At 40.5% G+C, this 19,924-nt stretch overlaps 1 protein-coding gene across 6 annotated transcripts in view; it reads left to right on the forward strand.

Moving 5' to 3' along the window:
* USP45 (ubiquitin specific peptidase 45) overlaps positions 1-19,924 on the forward strand; it is a 72,065-nt gene that overhangs the window by 25,703 nt on the left and 26,438 nt on the right. For 5 of the 6 annotated variants that reach the window (XR_009244928.1, XM_004580358.3, XM_058660513.1 and 2 more), the window contains exons 6-9: positions 7,155-7,336; positions 7,690-7,785; positions 9,608-9,738; positions 16,933-17,020. Coding sequence is in view for 5 of the 6 variants with exons in the window: in XM_004580358.3 (XP_004580415.2) it covers positions 7,155-7,336; positions 7,690-7,785; positions 9,608-9,738; positions 16,933-17,020 (497 nt within the window). In the remaining variant the exon portion in view is untranslated. Of the gene's footprint in view, positions 1-7,154; positions 7,337-7,689; positions 7,786-9,607; positions 9,743-16,932; positions 17,021-19,924 lie in introns of those variants that run through there. The other variant, XM_058660535.1, reaches the window with a different exon arrangement.

The following is a 19,924-nucleotide window of genomic DNA, read 5'->3' on the forward strand; positions in this document are numbered from 1 at the left end:
CTGAGAAAGTAATTTGTGTGTTTACTTTCTCATTTGCAGATACTAGGGGAGAAGCTAATTAGGTAAAGTAGGTGCATAGGCTATTAGAATTTAATTTTTTTTGAGGAACCATTTGTAAAGAACTGCCACAGACTGTAACTAATCAAGCTATATAACTCCAAACTCGGAAGACATGTAGTAATTGATTACCTTCATCTTTTGTTTAATAGTACTGATCTTTTCTTTTGAATCACCACTAACATTTTATGTTCAAAATGGCTTCTCGGCCTTTATTACAATGGATAGTTTATAACGCTAAGTATATGCTTGTTTTGTTGCTATCTCCAAAATTGGAGCACTTATCAAAGGTGATAATTTAAGGGAGATGATACTCTTAAACTCTTTTATTTCAAATAAATTTACTTCCTTTTTGCCTATGGGGGAGTAAAAGAACCCTTGTTCTCAGGCTTCACCCAGGCAATTTACCAATACTTGGGAATTTGAGGAGAAAAGAGCTATCAATTACTATATTGTTTATATTACTTATATTACGTATATTCTTAAGATGATGATTTAATCTTTTTATATTTTTTAAGCAGATATAGACCTCTACACAGAGAGCTTCCATTGGGACTGAACCAAGGTTGAGGCAGGAACTGGGAACTCAATCCAGGTCTTCTGCTTGGGTGCTCTGAACCCAATTACCTGTCTCCCAGAGTCTGTATTAGTAAGAAACTAGATCCAGGAGTGGATGACCCTCTAAAATGGGATATGGGCATTTAATGGCTAGGCCACAACTGCTAGAGTACACACCTACTCCTAACTTGGTTTTTAAAAAAGATCCACTTAAATATGGGTTCTTAGGGAGGCCGGCACTGTTCCATAGCAAGTTAATCCGCTACCTGCAGTGTTGGCATCCTGTATGCGCTGGTCCGCTTCTGATCCAGCTCCTTGTTACTGTGCCTGGGAAAGCAACAGAGGATGGCTCAGGTGCTTGGGGTCGTCTCATCTGGGAGACCCAGAGGAAGCTACTGGCTCCTGACTTCAGACCAGCAATGCTCCAGCCATTGCAGCTGTTTGGAGAGAGGACCAGCAGATGGACTATATCCCTGTCTGGTTTCTCTTCCAATGCTGCCTTTCAAAACCTTTATGATCAAAAGATTTGAGATGATTCTTTTATTTTTCTTTTTTAAGATTTGTTCTCATTTCAGAGAAAAATTTACAGAGAGAAGGAGAGACAGATCATCCATCCTCTGGTTTACTCCATAAATGACAGCAGTGGCCAGATCTGAGCTGATCTGAAGCCAGGAGCCTCTTCCAGGTCCCACATGGATGCGGGGTCCCACGGACTTAAGCCATCCCCTGCTCCCTTCCCAGGTTGTAAGCAGGGAGCTGGGTGAGAAGTGGAATAGTCAGGAACCCGGCGCGATAGCATAGTGATTAAAGTCTTCACCTTGCACGTGCCAGAATTCCATATGGGCGCCGATTCTTATCCCGGAAGCTCCACTTCCCATCCACCTCCCTGCCTGTGCTCTGGGAAAGCAGTCAAGGATGGCCCAAGACTTTGGGACCTTGCACCCGTGTGGGAGACCCAGAAGAGTTCCTGGCTCCTGGCTTCGGATTGGCTCAGCACCAGCCGTTGCGGTCACTTGGGAAGTGAACCATCGGGTGGAAGATCTTCCTCTCTGTCTCTCCTCCTTTCTGTATATCTGCCTTTCCAATAAAAAAAAAATAAAATAAATCTTTAAAAAAAAGAGAAGTGCAATAGTCGGGACACCAATCAGTACCCATACAGGAATTTGGTGCTTGAAGCCAGAATATTAGCCTGTTGAATCACTGTATTGGCCTGGAGTAGATTCTCTCTCTCTCTTTTTTTTTAATTAATTTATTTTTATTGCAAAGTCAGATATACAGAGAAGAGGAGAGACAGAGAGGAAGATCTTTTGTTTGCTGATTTACTCCCCAAGTGACTACAATGGCTGGTGCTGCGCCGATCCAAAGCCAGGAGCCCTGAGTCTCTTCTGGGTCTCCCAGACAGGTGCAGTGTCTCCAGGCCGTCCTCTACTGTTCTCCCAGGCCACAAGCAGGGAGCTGGATGGGAAGCGGGGCTGCTGGGATTAGAACCAGCGCCCATATCAGATCCTGGTGCATTCCAGGCAAGAACCTTAGCCACCAGGCCACTGTGCCAGGCCCCTCTTTATTTTTTTGAAGGGTTTTCTTACTGTCACAACTTTTATGTATAGATGAGGATAGCTGTTCTTTTTCTTTTTTAATTGGAAAGGCAGTTTTACAGAGAGGAGATTCAGAGAAAAAGATCTTCCATCCACTGGCTCACTCCCCAAATGACTGCAACAGCTAGAGCTCAGATGATCCGAAGCCAGGATCCAGGAGCTTCTTCCAGATCTCCCATGTGAGTGCGGGATCCCAAGGCTTTGGGCTGTCCTGTGCTGCTTTCCCGGGCTCTTTAACAGGAAACTAGATGGGAAGTGGAGCAACTGAGTCTTAAACTCAGTTGCCTGTATGGGATGCTGGACTTGCAGGTGGCTTTAACTGCTACACCCCTGTGCTGGCCCCAGCTCCACTTTTTCATAGGTGTTGATAAAACTCCAGAACAAAAGCAATAAAAAAATTTGGTTTTTCTTTTTTGATATTGTTATAGCAGCTTTGTTTTTCCAGTTATTTCATACTTGAGAATATCTTGAAATTCAGTGTATAAAGGAAGAAAATCAGATCTAAAATATTAACAGATTGGGAAAGCTTTGTCTCTGAAAATGAAATTAGAATCATTCGTCGTTAAAAGTTATAAACTGCTTTTCACCTGTTTTAAACTGAAATCTAAAGCTCCCTTCTGGTAAATGTATAATATATATTCACTAAATTTCTGAAATTCTTAGATATTATAAAGTTGAGGATTAGTTTCTCTGTACTATGCAATATGTATCTATTCCTTATATTGCAACGGTAGGTCATGAGTAATTGGTATAGATAATTATATATAGTGACTCATGTAGTACAATGGCACATGGTGTACGTTTTGTAAATCAGTTGTATTTAAAATGCAGCATTTTATAAATGTGCTACTTAGTAAAGTAAAAATACTGCACTTTAAATAAGACACTTAAATGGCCCTCAGAAAATGTTCTGTTTTCTAGTTGTCAGATCTTTTTAATATTCCAGGCTAATGGGAGAGCTGATTTTGAATATTTTCTCATAGATTTACATGTGGAAATCAGCAAACAGACCTTTGCCACTTGTGTGAAGTGGCTATTTAGCCATGAAACACACTGTTTTTATTGCCATTGCCTTGCAGATATGTTCTTTCTGGCAGTGCTGTCCATATTTGGTGGCTCTGCATGGAGTGCCAGGTGGTGCTGAAAAGCATCGCACAGTGAAGCGTGGATGTATCTGGGGTTGACATTTGTTAGCCCTTACTGCTGAAGGGAAAGGGAAAATCTGTTTTTCCATATGTTTATGCTTTTTTTTTTTTTGCCTGCAGTTTTGTCCAGATGGTCTTATGAACATTGTTTACTTTGGGGTGCTATCCCAGATGTTTGGGAAACTGATGGATAAATGTAGTACACAGATATGTAAATCATTTGTATACTATAGTTTTTAAGATATTATTTTGGTAAGATTAAGATACTTCTGGGAATATTTTTCCAAGTGAGTAATGCATATCTAAATATTTATAGTTATAATCTACAGTTCCTCAACCATTCTGTTTTTATACTCGAAAGCTAAAAAAAAAATGGCAGTATTTGTTGAGAGTTTAAATGCTTTTGAGGAGTTATATTTATTTGGGGCTGCACAGACCCAAATGTGTACAAATCTTACATAATTCTCACTGTACATAAACCACTGAAGACAATTTGAGTGGTTAAATGACAATGGACTTGTAATTACAAGATTACACATTGTGACTTTTGACAGTTACCTTAGTTAACCTGTCAGAGACTGGATTTTGTAAATGTGAAATGAAAGTTAACAGCCTACCTGAAAAGATAGAATAATGCTTGGATTTTTTAAAATTATATTTTGTTATTTTCCATGATAGTTTTGTAGGAAATGCTTGGATTTTAAATACTCTTTCACATTTTATCTCTAGAAGTCACTGGAATTGTCTCTGTTAGCAGAAGCTATACCCGAAGTCTGAATTTGCCTTCTAGGCTGAAGGAAGAATCTTAGACTTAGGCTGAAATATTAGTACTTCAGGAATCCAACTAGAAGTTAAAAAGTAAATCTGAGGGGAAAAAAAAACCACATAAAATGTCCAGGAAATTAATCAAGAAGAATAACAGTGGACATGAAGGATGATGGCTCGTGGCTGTCTGCACTGAGACTTGAATACCTTGGCAGAGGAAGCTCTCAGGGCTTCTCTAAAATGCAAACATGATGTTCACCATCCCAGGCACTTTACAGTTGCCTACTCGTTTAATCCTCATGAAAAAGATTGAGAGAAGATATGTGAACTCTAGTTGGTTGAAACTGGGACTGCGCATCTATCTTTTTTTTTTCAGTCACCAGTGCCAGCTCAAACCCTGTCTGAGCCGGTGGGTGGACATAGGTATGCATGAGCTCAGTGGGAGCATCCACAAGATGGCAGCTTCTCTCTGCTGTGCCTGATCTCGGCTTTACCCTGAGGACAGGAACCCCTAAGCCCCAGCTCATCTCCCTGGATGCCATTTACAGGGAGTAGGTATCTTAACTTACTCCCCTGGAGAACTCAACAAAGACAGAATAGAGTCCAACTACTGGATCTGTTGTTTAATCTTGTAAATTTTAATTTATGTTCTTTTTCACTTTTTAATCTTTTAAGATCTATTGTTTTTTTATTGGAAAATCAGATATGTAGAGAAAGACAGAAAAGAAGATCTTGCGTCCACTGATTCACTTTTCAAGTCGCTGCAACAGCTGGAGCTCAGCCAATCCAAAGCCAGGAGCCGGGAGCCTCTTCCAGGTCTCCCATGCCAGGTGCAGGGTGCAGAGTCCCAAGGCTTTGGGTCGTCTCAGCTGCTTTCCCAGGCCACAAGCAGGGAGCTGGATGGGAAGCAGGGCTGTCAGGATTAGAACCGGTGCCCATATGGGATCCGGGCACGTTCAAGACGAGGACTTTAACCGCTATGCTATCACACTGGGCCCTTCTCTGATTTGATTGTTTTTTAAATGACATGTCTTATTTTTTCAATAAGTACATACAAACACAGCCTTTCATTACTAATTAATTCAAAACGTTTAAGTCGTTTGATGGAGATCAGGGAAGGTCTCTTGCTCTTTCTCTCATGTAGTACAGCATAGGAGAGTATAAAACTTAAAAATAAGCACAAATGGGGCCCAGTGCAGCAGCCTAGTGGCTAAAGTCCTCGCCTTGAATGTGCCAGAATCCCATATAGGTACCAGTTCTAATCCTGGCAGCCCTGCTTCCCATCCAGCTCCCTGCTTGTGGCCTGGGAAAGCAGTCGAGGATGGCCCAAAGCCTCGGGACCCTGCACCCACAGGAAGACCTGGAAGAAGCTCTTGGCTGCAGGCTTTGGATTGGCTCAGCTCCAGCCATTGCGGCCTCGTGGGCAGTGAACCATTGGACGGAAGATTTTCCTCCCTGTCTTTGCTGCTCTCCGTGTATCTGCCTTTCCAATAAAAATAAAATAAATCTTTTTTTTAAAAAAAAAAAAAAACTAAGAGATGAGAGAGAAATGGCATCTCAGCAAAACCATAACACTGAGAATTTGGGAAAATCCTTGTCAAGCTTCAAAGTATAGCCCACCTTCCTTGTCCATGGTTTCTGTGTGCATGAATTCATCCAACCTCAGATTGACAAGATTGAAAAAAAAAAGTATGTCTGTACAGAATATATGCAGATTTCTTGTCATTCTCTAAACAGTACAAAATAATAATTCTTTACATGTGTTCCAAGTACAGTAGATTATGATTCACAGTGTTACGAAAGTGTCGACAGAGGCTATGTGTAAATACTACAATATTATATTCAAGGAATTTCAGCCTCTGTGGATTTGAATGTCCTAAAGCCAGTTTCCACTCAGATAATGACAAACATCTGTATAATGATTGTGATTTAGAGTAATTTGCTATAAATTACATTTAATCTTGTCAATTCTTAAGTATTAAGAATTACTGATTTTTAAAGATATACTTTTCAAGTCTGCATTAATTATAAACATCTAAACTATGCCTCGTGTATCATACACTTAGATAGGGCTCTCAACTTTTTAAAACTTTTTAAAACTTTTTAGTTTAGACAGTGTTAAGCTTACAGAAAGCTGAAAGAATAGTATAAAATTTGCCACAATAAGCTGTTGGTTTTCATAATGTCATTATTGTTTTTGTGTTTATTGGTTGATATTTTGTTGTTATTTCTAATTTTAAATGTCAATTCAAATGTACTCGGAGTCTGTTACAGTACCCTGATGGCACCAATGGGAACCTATCCAATATGGTGTCTGTGCAGGTTTACGTATTCCCATTACTTTGTATTTCTGTGTTCTGTGGCATAACAAGTGCTGCAGGCTCTTTGTATTTTTGCTGCTTCTGGCTTAGAGTCAGTGTTTTCTTCAGAAATCCTCATTTTTTAGTGAACAATGTTATTTAGAGAGTACATTCTTTCTTAGGTGTTTTTCAACTGTACTATTTCACATTCAACTTTTTCGCTGTTGATGTTTTTAAATACTTGTTAATAGGCAAGGCATTGTTACAGAGCAAAAAAGAAGGAGCTTCCACCCACTGACTCAGTCCCCAGGTGACTGCAATAGCCGAGGTTGGGTCAGGCAAAGTGGGGCACCAGGAAACCCATCCTGGTGTTCCATGTGGGTGGTAGGGGCCAAGCACTTGGGCCACCTTCAGTTTTCTCAGGCCACTAGCAGGGAGGTAGCTGTTTCAGAAGTGGAGTAGCCAAGGCACAAAACTGTGCCCATGTGGGATGCCAGCAGTAGCAGATAGCAGCTGTTACCTGCTCACATTGAACTTTAAATCATCTGCAAGTTATTCTGTATTATACTTAAAATTAGCTTCAGTTAATTGTTCTAGCAATAAAGGGTAACAACCTCAAGCACATTTATGTGTTTGTCCTTGACTTTTCAGGAGCACTCTTTCAAGGAGACAGTCTGAACTACCAAATGATATTTCATTTTGTATTTTACATCCATTGTTTCTCTAACTTGTAGATGCGGTTTCTAGACTCTTGAAATTTTGTGAAGAAAAATGTGAAGCAAGTGAAATAAAGAAGGGAAGAAAAGGCAGCAGTGGATCATCTGTAAAAGGAATTACCAATTTAGGAAATGCTTATCTAAGTGTGAAAGGAATTACCAATTTAGGAAATACTTGCTTTTTTAATGCAGTCATTCAGGTAAGAGTTATCAGAAAGGTTTGCAAAATGTAACAGAGTGTCAATTTATGTGACCATTGGCACACCTGTAGACTTTAGACAGCTGCTCAATGTTCCTCTAGAAATTTTTTTTGTTTTGTTTCTTTTAGATTATCTTTGGTCAGTATCTTCACAGCTACCTTCTTTGTGTATAGTACTTCAGAAAGGTCATCTTTGCATTTTACAATTGATTTATTAGTAATAACAGCATTACCAAATGTGAAATGTACTCAACTAGATATCTTAAAATTTTTGATATACTGTATGAAATTTGAGAATGTATTTCATAAAACCAAATAATCAAATTAGAAGACTTTACTTTTCCTTTCTTTTAGAACTTGGCACAGACTTATATTCTGACTGAACTTATGAATGAGATGAAAGAAAATGGTACAAAATTCAAGATTTTTCCTTCCTTAGACTCTCAGCTGGTAAGTAAGGTTAACTATCTGGACAATAGCTATTTATAGACCAACTGTTGATTTTGCCAAAATGTATTCTGCCTGTTTCTTAGAACTCTCAACTAGAATGGTAGTCAGGGGACTTTAAAAACGTATGTAATTCAAAAGCATTTTATAGGGGCTGACATTGTGGTTCATAGGGTTAAGCTATCACCTGCAGTGCTAGTGTCTCATCCCAGAGTGGTTCAAGTCCTACCTGCTCCATTCTGATCCAGTTGCCTGGTGAGCTTGGGAAGGCAGTGAAGAATGGTTCGGGTACTTGACTCTGTCACCCATGTGGGAGACCTGGATGAATGACCCCGTCCCAACTATCACAGCCGTTAGAAGAGTAAATCAATGAAAGATTTCTTCATTTCTTTCTTTTTATTTATTTTTTTAAAATACTATTTAATTTTATTTTTGATGACGTTTCCTGAGTTGATCAGAGTGGGATCGGTTAAGGGTTAAGGGAAAGTGGGTGAGACCATTATTTCCAGATTTTTTCTTCTTCCTATATCTGGGGGACATAGGAAATAATGGGAGAAACCACACTTAGCTTCCCAGCTGCCTCAGTACCCTGGGATGGGGAACAGCCACCTGATGTCATCCCTGGGTCCCCGATATAGAGCATGCTCCAAGTGTTCTGTTCATGTGGCTTCCATAGTTCTAAAACTATGCTGTTGATCTCTCCACTCTAAGGATGAGGAAATCCCTTCAAGGTGCATTGGCTGACATAGTCCACCTAAGTCTCCAGTCGCTCATATATGTGCTGTCAATACCTGGCTGGGGTAGTTGACCAATTCGTTCTGCCCTCCTTGCTCTGCTACGGCACCAGATGTCTGCAGGTCCCAGACTGCCATATCCTCCATATGCATCTGGGTATGCCATGCACTGCTCCATCTGAGCCACTCAGGAGGACCAGTTCTGACACAGGCATTCCACAGTCAGCAAGAACAGTGGCCTTGTCAATGGAAGTCCCTCCAAAGTCATTCCTCACCTGCAGCCTACTCCCTCCAGTCCTCCCTTTCACACATTCCCTTGCCCCTTTCCCTGGTTAATCCGCAGTCTCTGTGTCCAGCAGCGCATGGGGTGCCCAGCAACAAATGACACTCATGCAGGCAGCCCAAGCCAGGATGAGGGTCTGTGGCTCCAAATGGCACTTACATGGGCTGGCCCAAGCCAGGCCAGGGGCCCGTGCTAGTGCCAAATCCACCCATTTATCTTTAAATAAATAAACAAATAAAAATTTTAAAAATAGGCAACTACGTAGGCACACTGGTATAGTTAACACAATGAATATAGTTGACAATTAAAAAAACAAAGATGGAGGGGAAGAAAATTCTAAAGTAAAGCATGTTAATCCTTCACACAATTTAACTGTTTTTGTCAAGCTTTTTCTCCTTTGAAAGAGGATGTAGTTGTTGGTACATAATTCCTCTTTCTTAATTTTATTAGCAAGAAATTTAGGCCTAGAAACTATGTGGAGTTCTGTTAATTTTGTGATTGTGAGGATGTATAGATAAAAAATGAGTAATTTTATTTGTAGAAGAGCCCTTTAAAGGAACAGTTAGAGGCAATTAAAAATTGATTTCATTCAAGCTAATGGTTTAATTAATGATAGAATATGAAAATACCTGTGATTTTCAAGGCAAGGCACTTAGTCCTATTTTCACTTTTCCTATATTCATTTTACATATGAAGGAATACATTTTATTTATTCCCTTGAGTTTAGTTTATGTTACATCACTGTAGGCTCTTAATATTTTACTTTAAAGTTGTGTATTCCTGACATGCAATTAATCATGTTTTGAAGGACCCACTGGTGGTGGAACTTTCCAGCCCTGGACCGCTGACCTCAGCTTTGTTCCTGTTTCTTCACAGCATGAGGGAGACTGAAAAAGGTCCACTTTCTCCAAAAGTCCTTTTCAGTCAGCTTTGTCAGAAGTGAGTACAGTCATAGTTTTAATGTAAATAATGATGAGTTCCAAAATACAAATATATTCATCATTAAAAGTTGTATTACAATGTGCTATTACTGCCTGAAGTTTCAAGAGAAAGAACTAGCCATTGGTTGAGTTGCAGCTCCGTGCTTTTTGTAAATCATATCTCATGACCCAATAAAGAAGTGATCACCTGTCTCCATTAGATGTGTAAGAAAATGGAGACTCACAGAAGTAGCTTATGTCGTCTGAGAGTGAAAGACCTTGGAACCAATTAGACATCAGTCCTGACTGACAGCTGTTATGTCATCCTGTAAGGTGGGAAAATCAGAATTACAAAATCTAGAAACTACTATATCAGATCATGTAATTCAACTGGCTGCTTGTTTTTAAAATTTTATTTATATCAAAGCCCATAGAGAAATAGATTAACAGAGATCCTGCATCCACTGGTTCAGTCACCAGAAATGGCATGCAATAGGCCTGGCTGGGCCAGGACAAAGCCAGGAGCACTTGGTACTCAGTCTGGGTGTCTCGCCGTATGTGTCAGGAACCCAAGTGCAGGGTACATATCCACAGAAAGCCAAAATTCAAGGCAGAGCCAGAACTTCAACTTAGGCCCTCCAGTATGAAGCATAGATATCTCAAGGATTTTTTCTTTTTCTTTCTTTCTTCTTTTCTTTTCTTTCTTTCTTTCTTTCTTTCTTTCTTTCTTTCTTTCTTTCTTTCTTTCTTTCTTTCTTTCTTTCTTTCTTTCTTTCAAGATTTATTTTATTGGAAAGGCAGAGTTACAGAAAGATTTTTCATGCTCTGATTCACTCCATAAATGGTCACAAACCATTGTGGCTGGGCTAACCTGGAGCCAAGAGCTTAATGTGGGTCTCCTACGTGGATGCAGTGCCCAGACACTTGGGCTGTCTTCTGCTGCTTTCCCAGGGAGCTGAATTGCAAGTGAAGCAACCAGGGTTCCAGTTGATGCCCATTTCGGATGCCAACATTGCAGGTAGCAGTTTAATGTGTTACAGCACAATGTTGGTCCCCAAGTAACTTCTTAACCGCAACAACAAATATCTACAGCTTCATAATTTGGTAGATGACTTTGAGTCAGGGTTTAAGTGAATTTCTTAAGATACAGCATGTTTAAAAACAAAATCTTTAAATGCCTGGAAATAAATACTATAAAGTACCTTATTTTTTTTCTTTTTATAGATTTATTTATTTGAAGGGCAGAGTTACAGAAAGAGGTTAGGGAAAGGAAGAGACAGATCTTCTGTATGCTAGTTCACTCCCCAAATGGCCACAACAGGTGGAGCTGACCCCAGTCCAAAATCAGGAGCCAAGAGCTTCTTCCAGGTCTCCCAAGTAGGGAACAGGGCCATCCTCTGCTGCTTTCCCAGGCTCATTAGCAGAGAGTTAAATGGGAAGTGCAGTACCCAAGACTTGAACTCGCATCCATTTGGGATACAAACACTATAGGTGGCAGATTTTACATGCTGTGTCAGGACACAGATCCCAGCCTAGTTTACTTTAATGCACTTGTTTATGTCATATCTGAAAAACTGAGCAGCTGCTTTATGTCAATTTGCTAGAATTCAGAAGCACAAAATGTATAATTTATTAATGGACCCTGTGCTCCTCATGGAACTGCTAAGATTATGCAGTCTATGGGCCCGGCGGCATGGCCTAGCGGCTAAAGTCCTCGCCTTGAAAGCCCCGGGATCCCATATGGGCGCCGATTCTAATCCCAGCAGCTCCACTTCCCATCCAGCTCCCTGCTTGTGGCCTGGGAAAGCAGTTGAGGACGGCCCAGTGCTTTGGGACCCTGCACCCGTGTGAGAGACTTGGAAGAGGTTCCAGGTTCCCAGCTTCGGATCGGCACACATCGGCCCGTTGCAGCTCACTTGGGGAGTGAATCATAGGACGGAAGATCTTCCTCTCTGTCTCTCCTCCTCTCTGTATATCTGGCTGTAATAAAATGAATAAATCTTTAAAAAAAAAAAAGATTATGCAGTCTACAATACTGAAGTATTTAGGAAGAATGTTATTTATATGTGAACTCGGCATATTTTAAATATACTTCAAAATGTTGAATGCTTTGTGTGTTTTGTTTGGCTGGAAAAATGTTTCTTCAAAGCCTGAAGACCAAAAAAACCTTAAAAATCTCATGGAGTTAAAAGGTTTTTAGGGGTCAGGCATTTAGTGTTATGGTTGGGATGCTACCTAGATAGCGTACTAATATCCCGGGTTGAAATGCCTGCGTTCGAGGCCTTGCTCCGTTTCCGATTTCAGATTTCTGCCTGTGGACATCCTGGAGGCTGAGGGTTACGGCACAACAACTTGGGGTCCCGCCACCCATGTGGAGGGCCTTCATGAGTTCCAGACTCCTGGCTTCAGCCTGGCCCAGCCCATGGGCTTGTGGGCATGTGAGAGTGAACCAGTGCATGGAGGAATTCTGTCTCTATCTCTGCTTTTCAAACACATTAAAAAAAATTTAGAACATTATTTGCCGTGGAAATTTCTTTGACTCTGCCAAAACTTTTATTTATACAATTTCTTCCTGGTTTTAAACAAATTGAGGAGATTAAAATTGAAGTTAGTACATTCAAATTATTAAAATTCAAACTCCTCTCTTTTTATTCCTCAGAATTAAGTACAACAGAATGAGTGTCTCTTACGTGGAATTCTTGGGGTTTGAAGTGCTTCAGATTTTAAAATTTGGGAGATTTTTTTTTTCAGTATTTGCATATACTTTTTGAGTTACTTAAGCGCCAGACCCCAAGTCTGCTGGAGTTCACTTATGTTTAATAGACTTGATACACTAATTTTCCTTAGTATTTCTGGATAGCGCTTGTATAATCTTATTGCATTCTCATGTGAAGTTAGCTGTGGAATTTTTCCATTTGTGGCATCCTGTGTTCACAAAGTTTCAGACTTTGGAGCAATTGAATTTTGAATTTTTGTGTTAGAGGTGCTTAGCTTGTATTTGTTTTTTTGTTTTTGATAGTGATCATGCATATATATTTATAAATTGTAATTTGCTTGTTGTGATTGATTTTATACATCTTTCATATTGTATGTAGCTGTCACTTTTATATATATGTATATATGTGTTATTGCTCTTATGAAGTACATCAGTGGGATAATTCTTACAAATAGAGTAGTTATATCAAGTATTTTAAAAGCTTGAAAATTACTTTCTTTGTTTCATTGCATTTAGCTTTTTAATTTTTAATTTTTTAAAAAAATATTTACACAATTGAGAGGGATGGATGCCCATGTGGGCCTCTAATTAGGGTGGGGAGGGTCGGGTATAGAGTAAGGTATAAAGATTTGTTCTAGGTCTTTTTTTCCTGTGTCCACAGGGGAGGAGAAGAGGGCCACTCCTTACTGCCAAAATACAAAAGCACCCAGGGATGGGGGACAGTCATTTGATGATACCTTAGAGACCCCAATGTGGGGAAGAGTGTTTGAGGGTGTTATTTGAGTCGTATTGATAGACAATTCTCCTGGCCAAGTTCTGCAACATGTTCCTGGGTCTGTGAATGCACTAAGGTGGACTTTGTCAACTAATAGACCTTGGAAAGATTTTCTCACCCTGGAACAGAAAAACCAACAACTTCTCAGAACTATCCAACCCAGACCAGGTTTTCACATATATCAGTGGGTACCTCAGCCTAGTAAGGACAACTCTCAATGACCCCCACTAGGTCCACTCCAGGTCCAGTTTTTGCATATGCCAGCCTTTGCTGTGGCCTGGCCTGGGCCAGCCTATATCCCATCCAGCTCTCAAGCACCCATGGTTACTGCAGCTTTGCTCAGCCTGACCAGCCCCAGACATGGCCCTCACATACACCGACAGGTACTGCCATCCTGCCTGGCCCATCTCCAGCCATGTTTGTTTGTTTGTTTTCTTTCTTTCTTTCTTTTTCAATGTCACATTTATTTGGGCTCATTTCTTTTTAAAGAGGAGTAATTGTCTTAATTTATTTTTATTACATAGTAATTATTTCCCCCGAAATTAAAGGTGAGTGGTCACAAACAAAATAGTCACTTCTTCACTCCCCATTCTCGCTAGCTACAATGCATTTAAAACACCAATGTTACATTCAACGGAAATTTTCTTAAGTTTTTTTTTTCTTAACTTAGCAGTTTATAGTATTCAAGCAAGATTTTACAGAACTTTGTGTATTCTAGGGTAATCAAAACAGTCTTGTAACTCTAACAAGCCATATATTAACAATTGAAGAATAGAACAGTCTTAGGTGGGGTGTGCAGAGGAATCTTCAATAACTTAGCAAGTGAGGAATAACTGAACTCTGCATCCTACCTAGTGAGGTCTAGGAAAAGCCAAATCAGGAACCTGACCAGTAAGGTACAGGCTGCGCAATTATAGGCCAGATGACTTCTTCCTGTCCAAAACTTTCTGTGTTAGTCTCTCTGTCTATCTGATCTAATTGTGGGGCTCCTGAGCAACCCTGATGGTCAGTGCAAAAGAGGATGGGGAACCAAAGCTGGAATTAAGTAAGGACCAGAAGGAAATTTACAATTCTTCTATCTCTGAGGACCACCCGGGATCCTGGCTGTTGTCCTGATGTCACCAGAGCCTATGAAGAGGGTTCTGCAGCCCTGTTTCTTGTGCTTGCCAGCGATAGGTACAGCTTAGCAGGGGAGAGCCCACAGTTCCCCTAGCAGGCATGTTCCCATCCCCAGCTCTTGCTGGGGATATTGCAATGCAGCCTGACAGGACTTGCACCCAGTCCTGGCACTTGCCAGCTGGTGCTATAACCTGGCCTAACGTGCTGGCCATATCCATTCTGGCTGTCATGCACACCAGCGAGTGAAGCAGCCTAGCCCAGCCTGACCTTTCCCCAGCATTTACTTTTAGAAAGCTATATTTTAAGGTAATTTTTTAAATCTTGATACAGATTTAAGCCACATGTTTATCTATTTCAAAAATAATTCTGTTTCATTGATCTACATGTCTATCTTTTCCAAATACTCTACTGTCCTAATTACTTAGCTTAAGTACTTGAAGTTTGCCTTTTTCAAACTTTTCTAGATCCTTTGCTTTATTTTCTCAATTTTAAAACTAGATGGTCGTTTGGGATTATATTGAATGTGTTGATTTGGAAAGGACTTGATGTCTTCTGAATAGCCAATCTTTAAATGACTTTAATCTTTTCAATTATTGATGCCTTTATTTTTTTCTCAATGGTGTTTATAGTTTTCAGAACAAGTTCTGCTTATATTTTGTTTCATTTATCTTAAGAATTTAACATTCTTATGCTACTTTTATAAATAACATTTTTAGATTTTTTTCAAAGATCTCTATTGACAATACATAGAGATACATTTGGCTTTTATGTATTAGCCTTGTTACCTTGTTCAACTCACTTCCTGTTCTTGCAAGCTTTATATAGATTCCTTGAAATTTCCTATTGGAGAATAATGCCATTGCTAATGAAGACCATTTTATTTCTTCTTTCCAAACTAATCCTTTTATATCTCCTTTCACTTGACTCTCAGTATAATGTTAACAAATTAAAGTAAACATCCTTGCTTTATTCATGAATTTAGGGAGAGCATTCAGTCTTTCATAATGATAACTGTAGGCTTTTTCATAGGTGCCTTGCTTCAAAATTGAGGAAATTTTCATTAGTAGAAACAGCAAGATCAGAGGTGGAGTAGCCAAGGCTGGAACCAGGCATTCCTATATGGAGTGTAAGAATTCGAAGAGAAGTTTTAATTGCTTTGTGAAATGCCTGCCTCAGTCTGGTGTTTTTTGTTTGTTTTAAGGTTCCTTATTTATTTGAATGAGCTACAGAGTGTCAAGTGGGAAAGATATCTGCTGATTTACTCCAAATGGCAACAACAATCAGGGATGGGACAGGCTGAAGCCAGGAACCAGGAGCTTCTTCCTTGTCTTTCTTCTACAAGGATGGCAGGGGCTCAGTACTTGGGTCTTGGTCTGCTGCTTTTTCCAGCCATTTGCAGGAAGCTGGATCAAAAGTGGGACAGCTAGGACATGAACCATCAGCCAAATGGGATAATGGTGTTGCAGACAGCAGCTTTAAGTACTACACTGCAGTGTCACTGCCCCACTCCAGTCTGTACTTTAATATAAAAGAGTTCTGCTTTTCTTTTGACTGTATATAGCAAGCGTATAATTAATCACAGTAAATGAGGCTTGAATACTGTTCTTTGGCTAGTTGTATGACCTGTTAAATTAAACAGTCCCTCTCAGTTCTTATATATAAACTGTAAAATCAGTGCATCCAGGACCAGTGCCATGCCAAGTAGGCTAAGCTTTTGCCTGGGGCCCTGACATACCATGTGGGTGTTTGTTCGTGTCCAACTGCTCCACTTCTGATCCAGCTCCCTGTTTAGGGCCTGGAGAAGTAGCAGAGAATGGCTGAAGTCCTTGGGCCCTTGTACCCACATGGGAGACTTGGAAGAAGCTCCTGGCTCCTGACTTTGGACCTGCTCAGATCTCTATAACAAAATAAAATAAATAAAAATTTATTTTCCAATAAAAATAGAGGGTTTTATCTTTTTCTTACTTTTTAAGAAAAATAGTGTGTCCAGGAAAAGTTACATGTAGAATGCCTGGTACTGATTGTCATGTGTATAGTGATTGCTTCATAAATGATAACCATTCCCTTAGTGCACACTCGAGATCTCATCCTAACTGAAACAGTAAACCCATTTTCTTTCTACTTCATTGAGAAAGTAGGAAATTGAGGGCCCGGCGGCGTGGCCTAGCGGCTAAAGTCCTCGCCTTGAAAGCCCTGGGATCCCATATGGGCACCGGTTCTAATCCCAGCAGCTCCACTTCCCATCCAGCTCCCTGCTTGTGGCCTGGGAAAGCAGTTGAGGATGGCCCAATGCATTGGGACCCTGCACCCGTGTGGGAGACCCGGAAGAGGTTCCAGGTTCCCGGCTTCGGATCGGCGCGCACCGGCCCGTTGCGGCTCACTTGGGGAGTGAACCATTGGACGGAAGATCTTCCTCTCTGTCTCTCCTCCTCTGTGTATATCTGGCTGTAATAAAATGAATAAATCTTTAAAAAAAAAAAAAAGAAAGTAGGATATTGAAGCTTTGACTCTGTCATTTCAAAGTGGTTATATATTAGAGTAACATTGTTGATAAACACTGGGATGATGACTTTTTTCCTTCCTGTTTTGCTTTTAAATCATAGGGCACCTCGGTTTAAAGATTTCCAACAACAGGACAGCCAGGAGCTTCTCCATTACCTGCTGGATGTTGTGAGGACAGAAGAAACAAAGGTCAGCTCTCTTGTTGTTTGTTGCCTATCCCCTTTGAGAAGACAATGCAAACTGAAAAGACTAATTTCTATTGTAACTTAAAAAATGAGGCCCAGAAAGGGAGAGGTCCCATCCACTGGTTCATTGCCCATATCCTTACAATAACCAAGACTGCCAGGCCAAACCTAGTAGCCATAAACTCTGAGTCTCCTGTATGAATGACAGGGATCCAATCTTTTGAGCCCAGGGTCTGCAACGGTGCAAAACTGGAGTCAAGAACTAACTGTAGCTAGTTTGGGCTGTGGGCGTTTTAACTGCTAGAATAAGCTGCCACCACCAGCAATTTATCCTATAACTAATTTTAAAGATTTACTTATTTTTATTGGAAAGGCAGATTTTACAAAGAGGAGAGTCAAAGAGAAAGATCTTCCATCCACAGGTTCACTCCCCAAACGGCAGCAGTGGCTAGAGCTGAACTGATCCAAAGCCAGGAGCCAGGAGCCTGCTTTGGATCTCCCATACAGATGCAGGGTTCCAAGACTTTCAGCAATCCTCCATTGTTTTCCCAAGCTATAAGCAGGGAGCTGGATGGGAAACAGAACAGCTAGAACAAGAACTGGTGCCTACACATGTGCTGGTGCTTAGAGTTGGAGGATTATCAAATTGAGCCATTGCACCAGCCTCTTCTCCTATATGAAATTACTTTTTTTACAAAATTATTTTTTTAAAAAATAAGTATTTTGGTCCTGGTGTGATGGCTCAGTGGCTAAATCCTTGCCTGCCAAGTATAAATGAATTGCTCATAAGTGTTTGGCAAGATGAAATCTCCCTAAACTTCTACTTTAAAAAAGAAATACTACTTAGAATTTTAATATTGCAATACATCTATACTTTTTTTTGGATGGCTTATTTAACATTAACAAATTACAGCAAGAGAAGGAGAAACAGATTTTACATTCAGTGGTTCACTTCCCAGATGGCTACAACAGCCATTGATCTGAAGCCCGGAGCCAGGAGCCTCTTCTGGGTCTCCCATGTGGGTACAGGGGCCCAAGGACTTCATCTCTCTTCCACTGTTTTCCCAGGCAGTGAATTGGATCAGGAAGTGGAACAGCCAGAACTAGAACCAGTGCTCATATGGGGTGTTGGTTCTACAGGTAGAGGATTAGCTTGCTACAGCACTGTTCTGGCCCTACCTTCTTTTATTGCTTGTTTGTTTGTTTTTAACATTTGTTTATTTTTATTGGAAAGGCGGATATACAGAGAAGAGGAGAGACAGAGAGGAAGATCTTCCGTGTGCTGGTTCACTCCCCAAGTGACCGCAACGACTGGAGCTCTGCCAGTCCGAAGCCAGGAGCTCTTCCGGGTGGGTCTCCCAAGTGGGTGCAGGATCCCAAGGCTTTGGGCCATCCTCTGCTGCTTTCCCAGGTCACAAGCAGGGAGCTGGATGGGAAGCCAGGCCGCTGGGATTAGAACCGGCAACCATATGGGATCCTGGCACGTGCAGGGCGAGGACTTTAGCCACTACACTGTCGCACTGGGCCCTGGCCCTACCTTTTAATGCCAATTTTCAGTGAGGAGAAATTTAGGGATCTAACATTTTTTTACAAGTTACCTTAAAAAAAACAATGAGTTTGTCACTGCCTTATATTATGGTGTGTGTTACAATACATCTATAAAAGGCTGTTTTTAGACTTTCACAGTAAATTCATTGAATTCAGGGTCGGACATGGTGGCCTAGTGGCTAAAGTCCTCGCCTTGTATGTGCCAGGATCGCTTATGGGCACTGGTTCTAGTCCCGGAAGCCCCGCTTCCAATGTAACTCTTCGCTTACAGCCTAGGAAAGCAGTCGAGGACAGCCCAAAGCCTTGGGACCGTGCGCCTGCATGGGAGACCTGGAAGAGGCTCCAGGCTCCAGGCTCCTGGCTTTGGATTGGCGCAGCTCCAGCCATTGAGGTCACCTGGGGAGTGAATCATCGGATGGAGGATTTTCCTCTGTCTCTTCTCTTCTCTCTCTATATATATATACATCTGATTTTGCAATAAGAATAAATAAATCTTAAAAAAAAGTTCATTGAATTCAGTATTTTGAAGACGTTACCATCTTCTGCCACCTCTCAGCTTTTATGTATTTTGATTATGAACCCTGCTGCCCTCTGTGCTATCTGTCACCTTCCTTACTTTGGAGTCCCCGTGAGGAATGGCACTGTGTTATCTCTAGCTCATGTGCCAGATCCATAGAGGTTTCGTGGCTGCTTGTGGAATGACAGCCACTTTGGAGAATTGAATTGTTAAGAAAACCAGAATAGTCTTATAAGTAATTATAGCAGCTGCTTTCTTGAGGCTTTGTAGTGATGTTGATTATATTGTGAACTGCAAAAAGTGGTAAGTTAACAGGATTATGCTGCATTTTGTTTTTGTCTATATTTTGTTTAAAAATCGATGAAGATATTTATAATTAAATTTGGGAAACATTAGCATAATCCCCATAAGTTCATATTTGATCACATTTTCTTAGTTTCAGAGCTGGTAACTTAGAGTTTCAAACTCACATCTTTTAGTCTGTAAGAAAGTATATTCAGTCTCATTCTATACAATACTAAATACCAAAGTTGAGTTTTAGTGCCTAATCACCCACACTCAGTCTAAATAATTTTTTTTTTAATTTTAATGATTCCACTATTTTTAGAGAGCTGTTAAGTGTGATCCAGTAAGTATGATCTATTGACATGCATGTTGGGGGAGTTGATCAATGGTTGTGAAGTAGGGTGAGACTGCTCTTTTATTAGGAATAGTAAATGCAGTATGATGCCCAAGGACCTGTGGGTGATGTCAGAGTTAAGGAGTAATTATGCTTGATCATTCTCAATTGCTACAATGATTTTTTTCTCCCTATGTTTTACATTAATTTTTTTTTTTTACTTC

The sequence above is a fragment of the Ochotona princeps genome, chromosome 1 (assembly GCF_030435755.1).
Source record: "Ochotona princeps isolate mOchPri1 chromosome 1, mOchPri1.hap1, whole genome shotgun sequence".
In the NCBI taxonomy this organism is placed as follows: Eukaryota; Metazoa; Chordata; class Mammalia; order Lagomorpha; family Ochotonidae; genus Ochotona; species Ochotona princeps.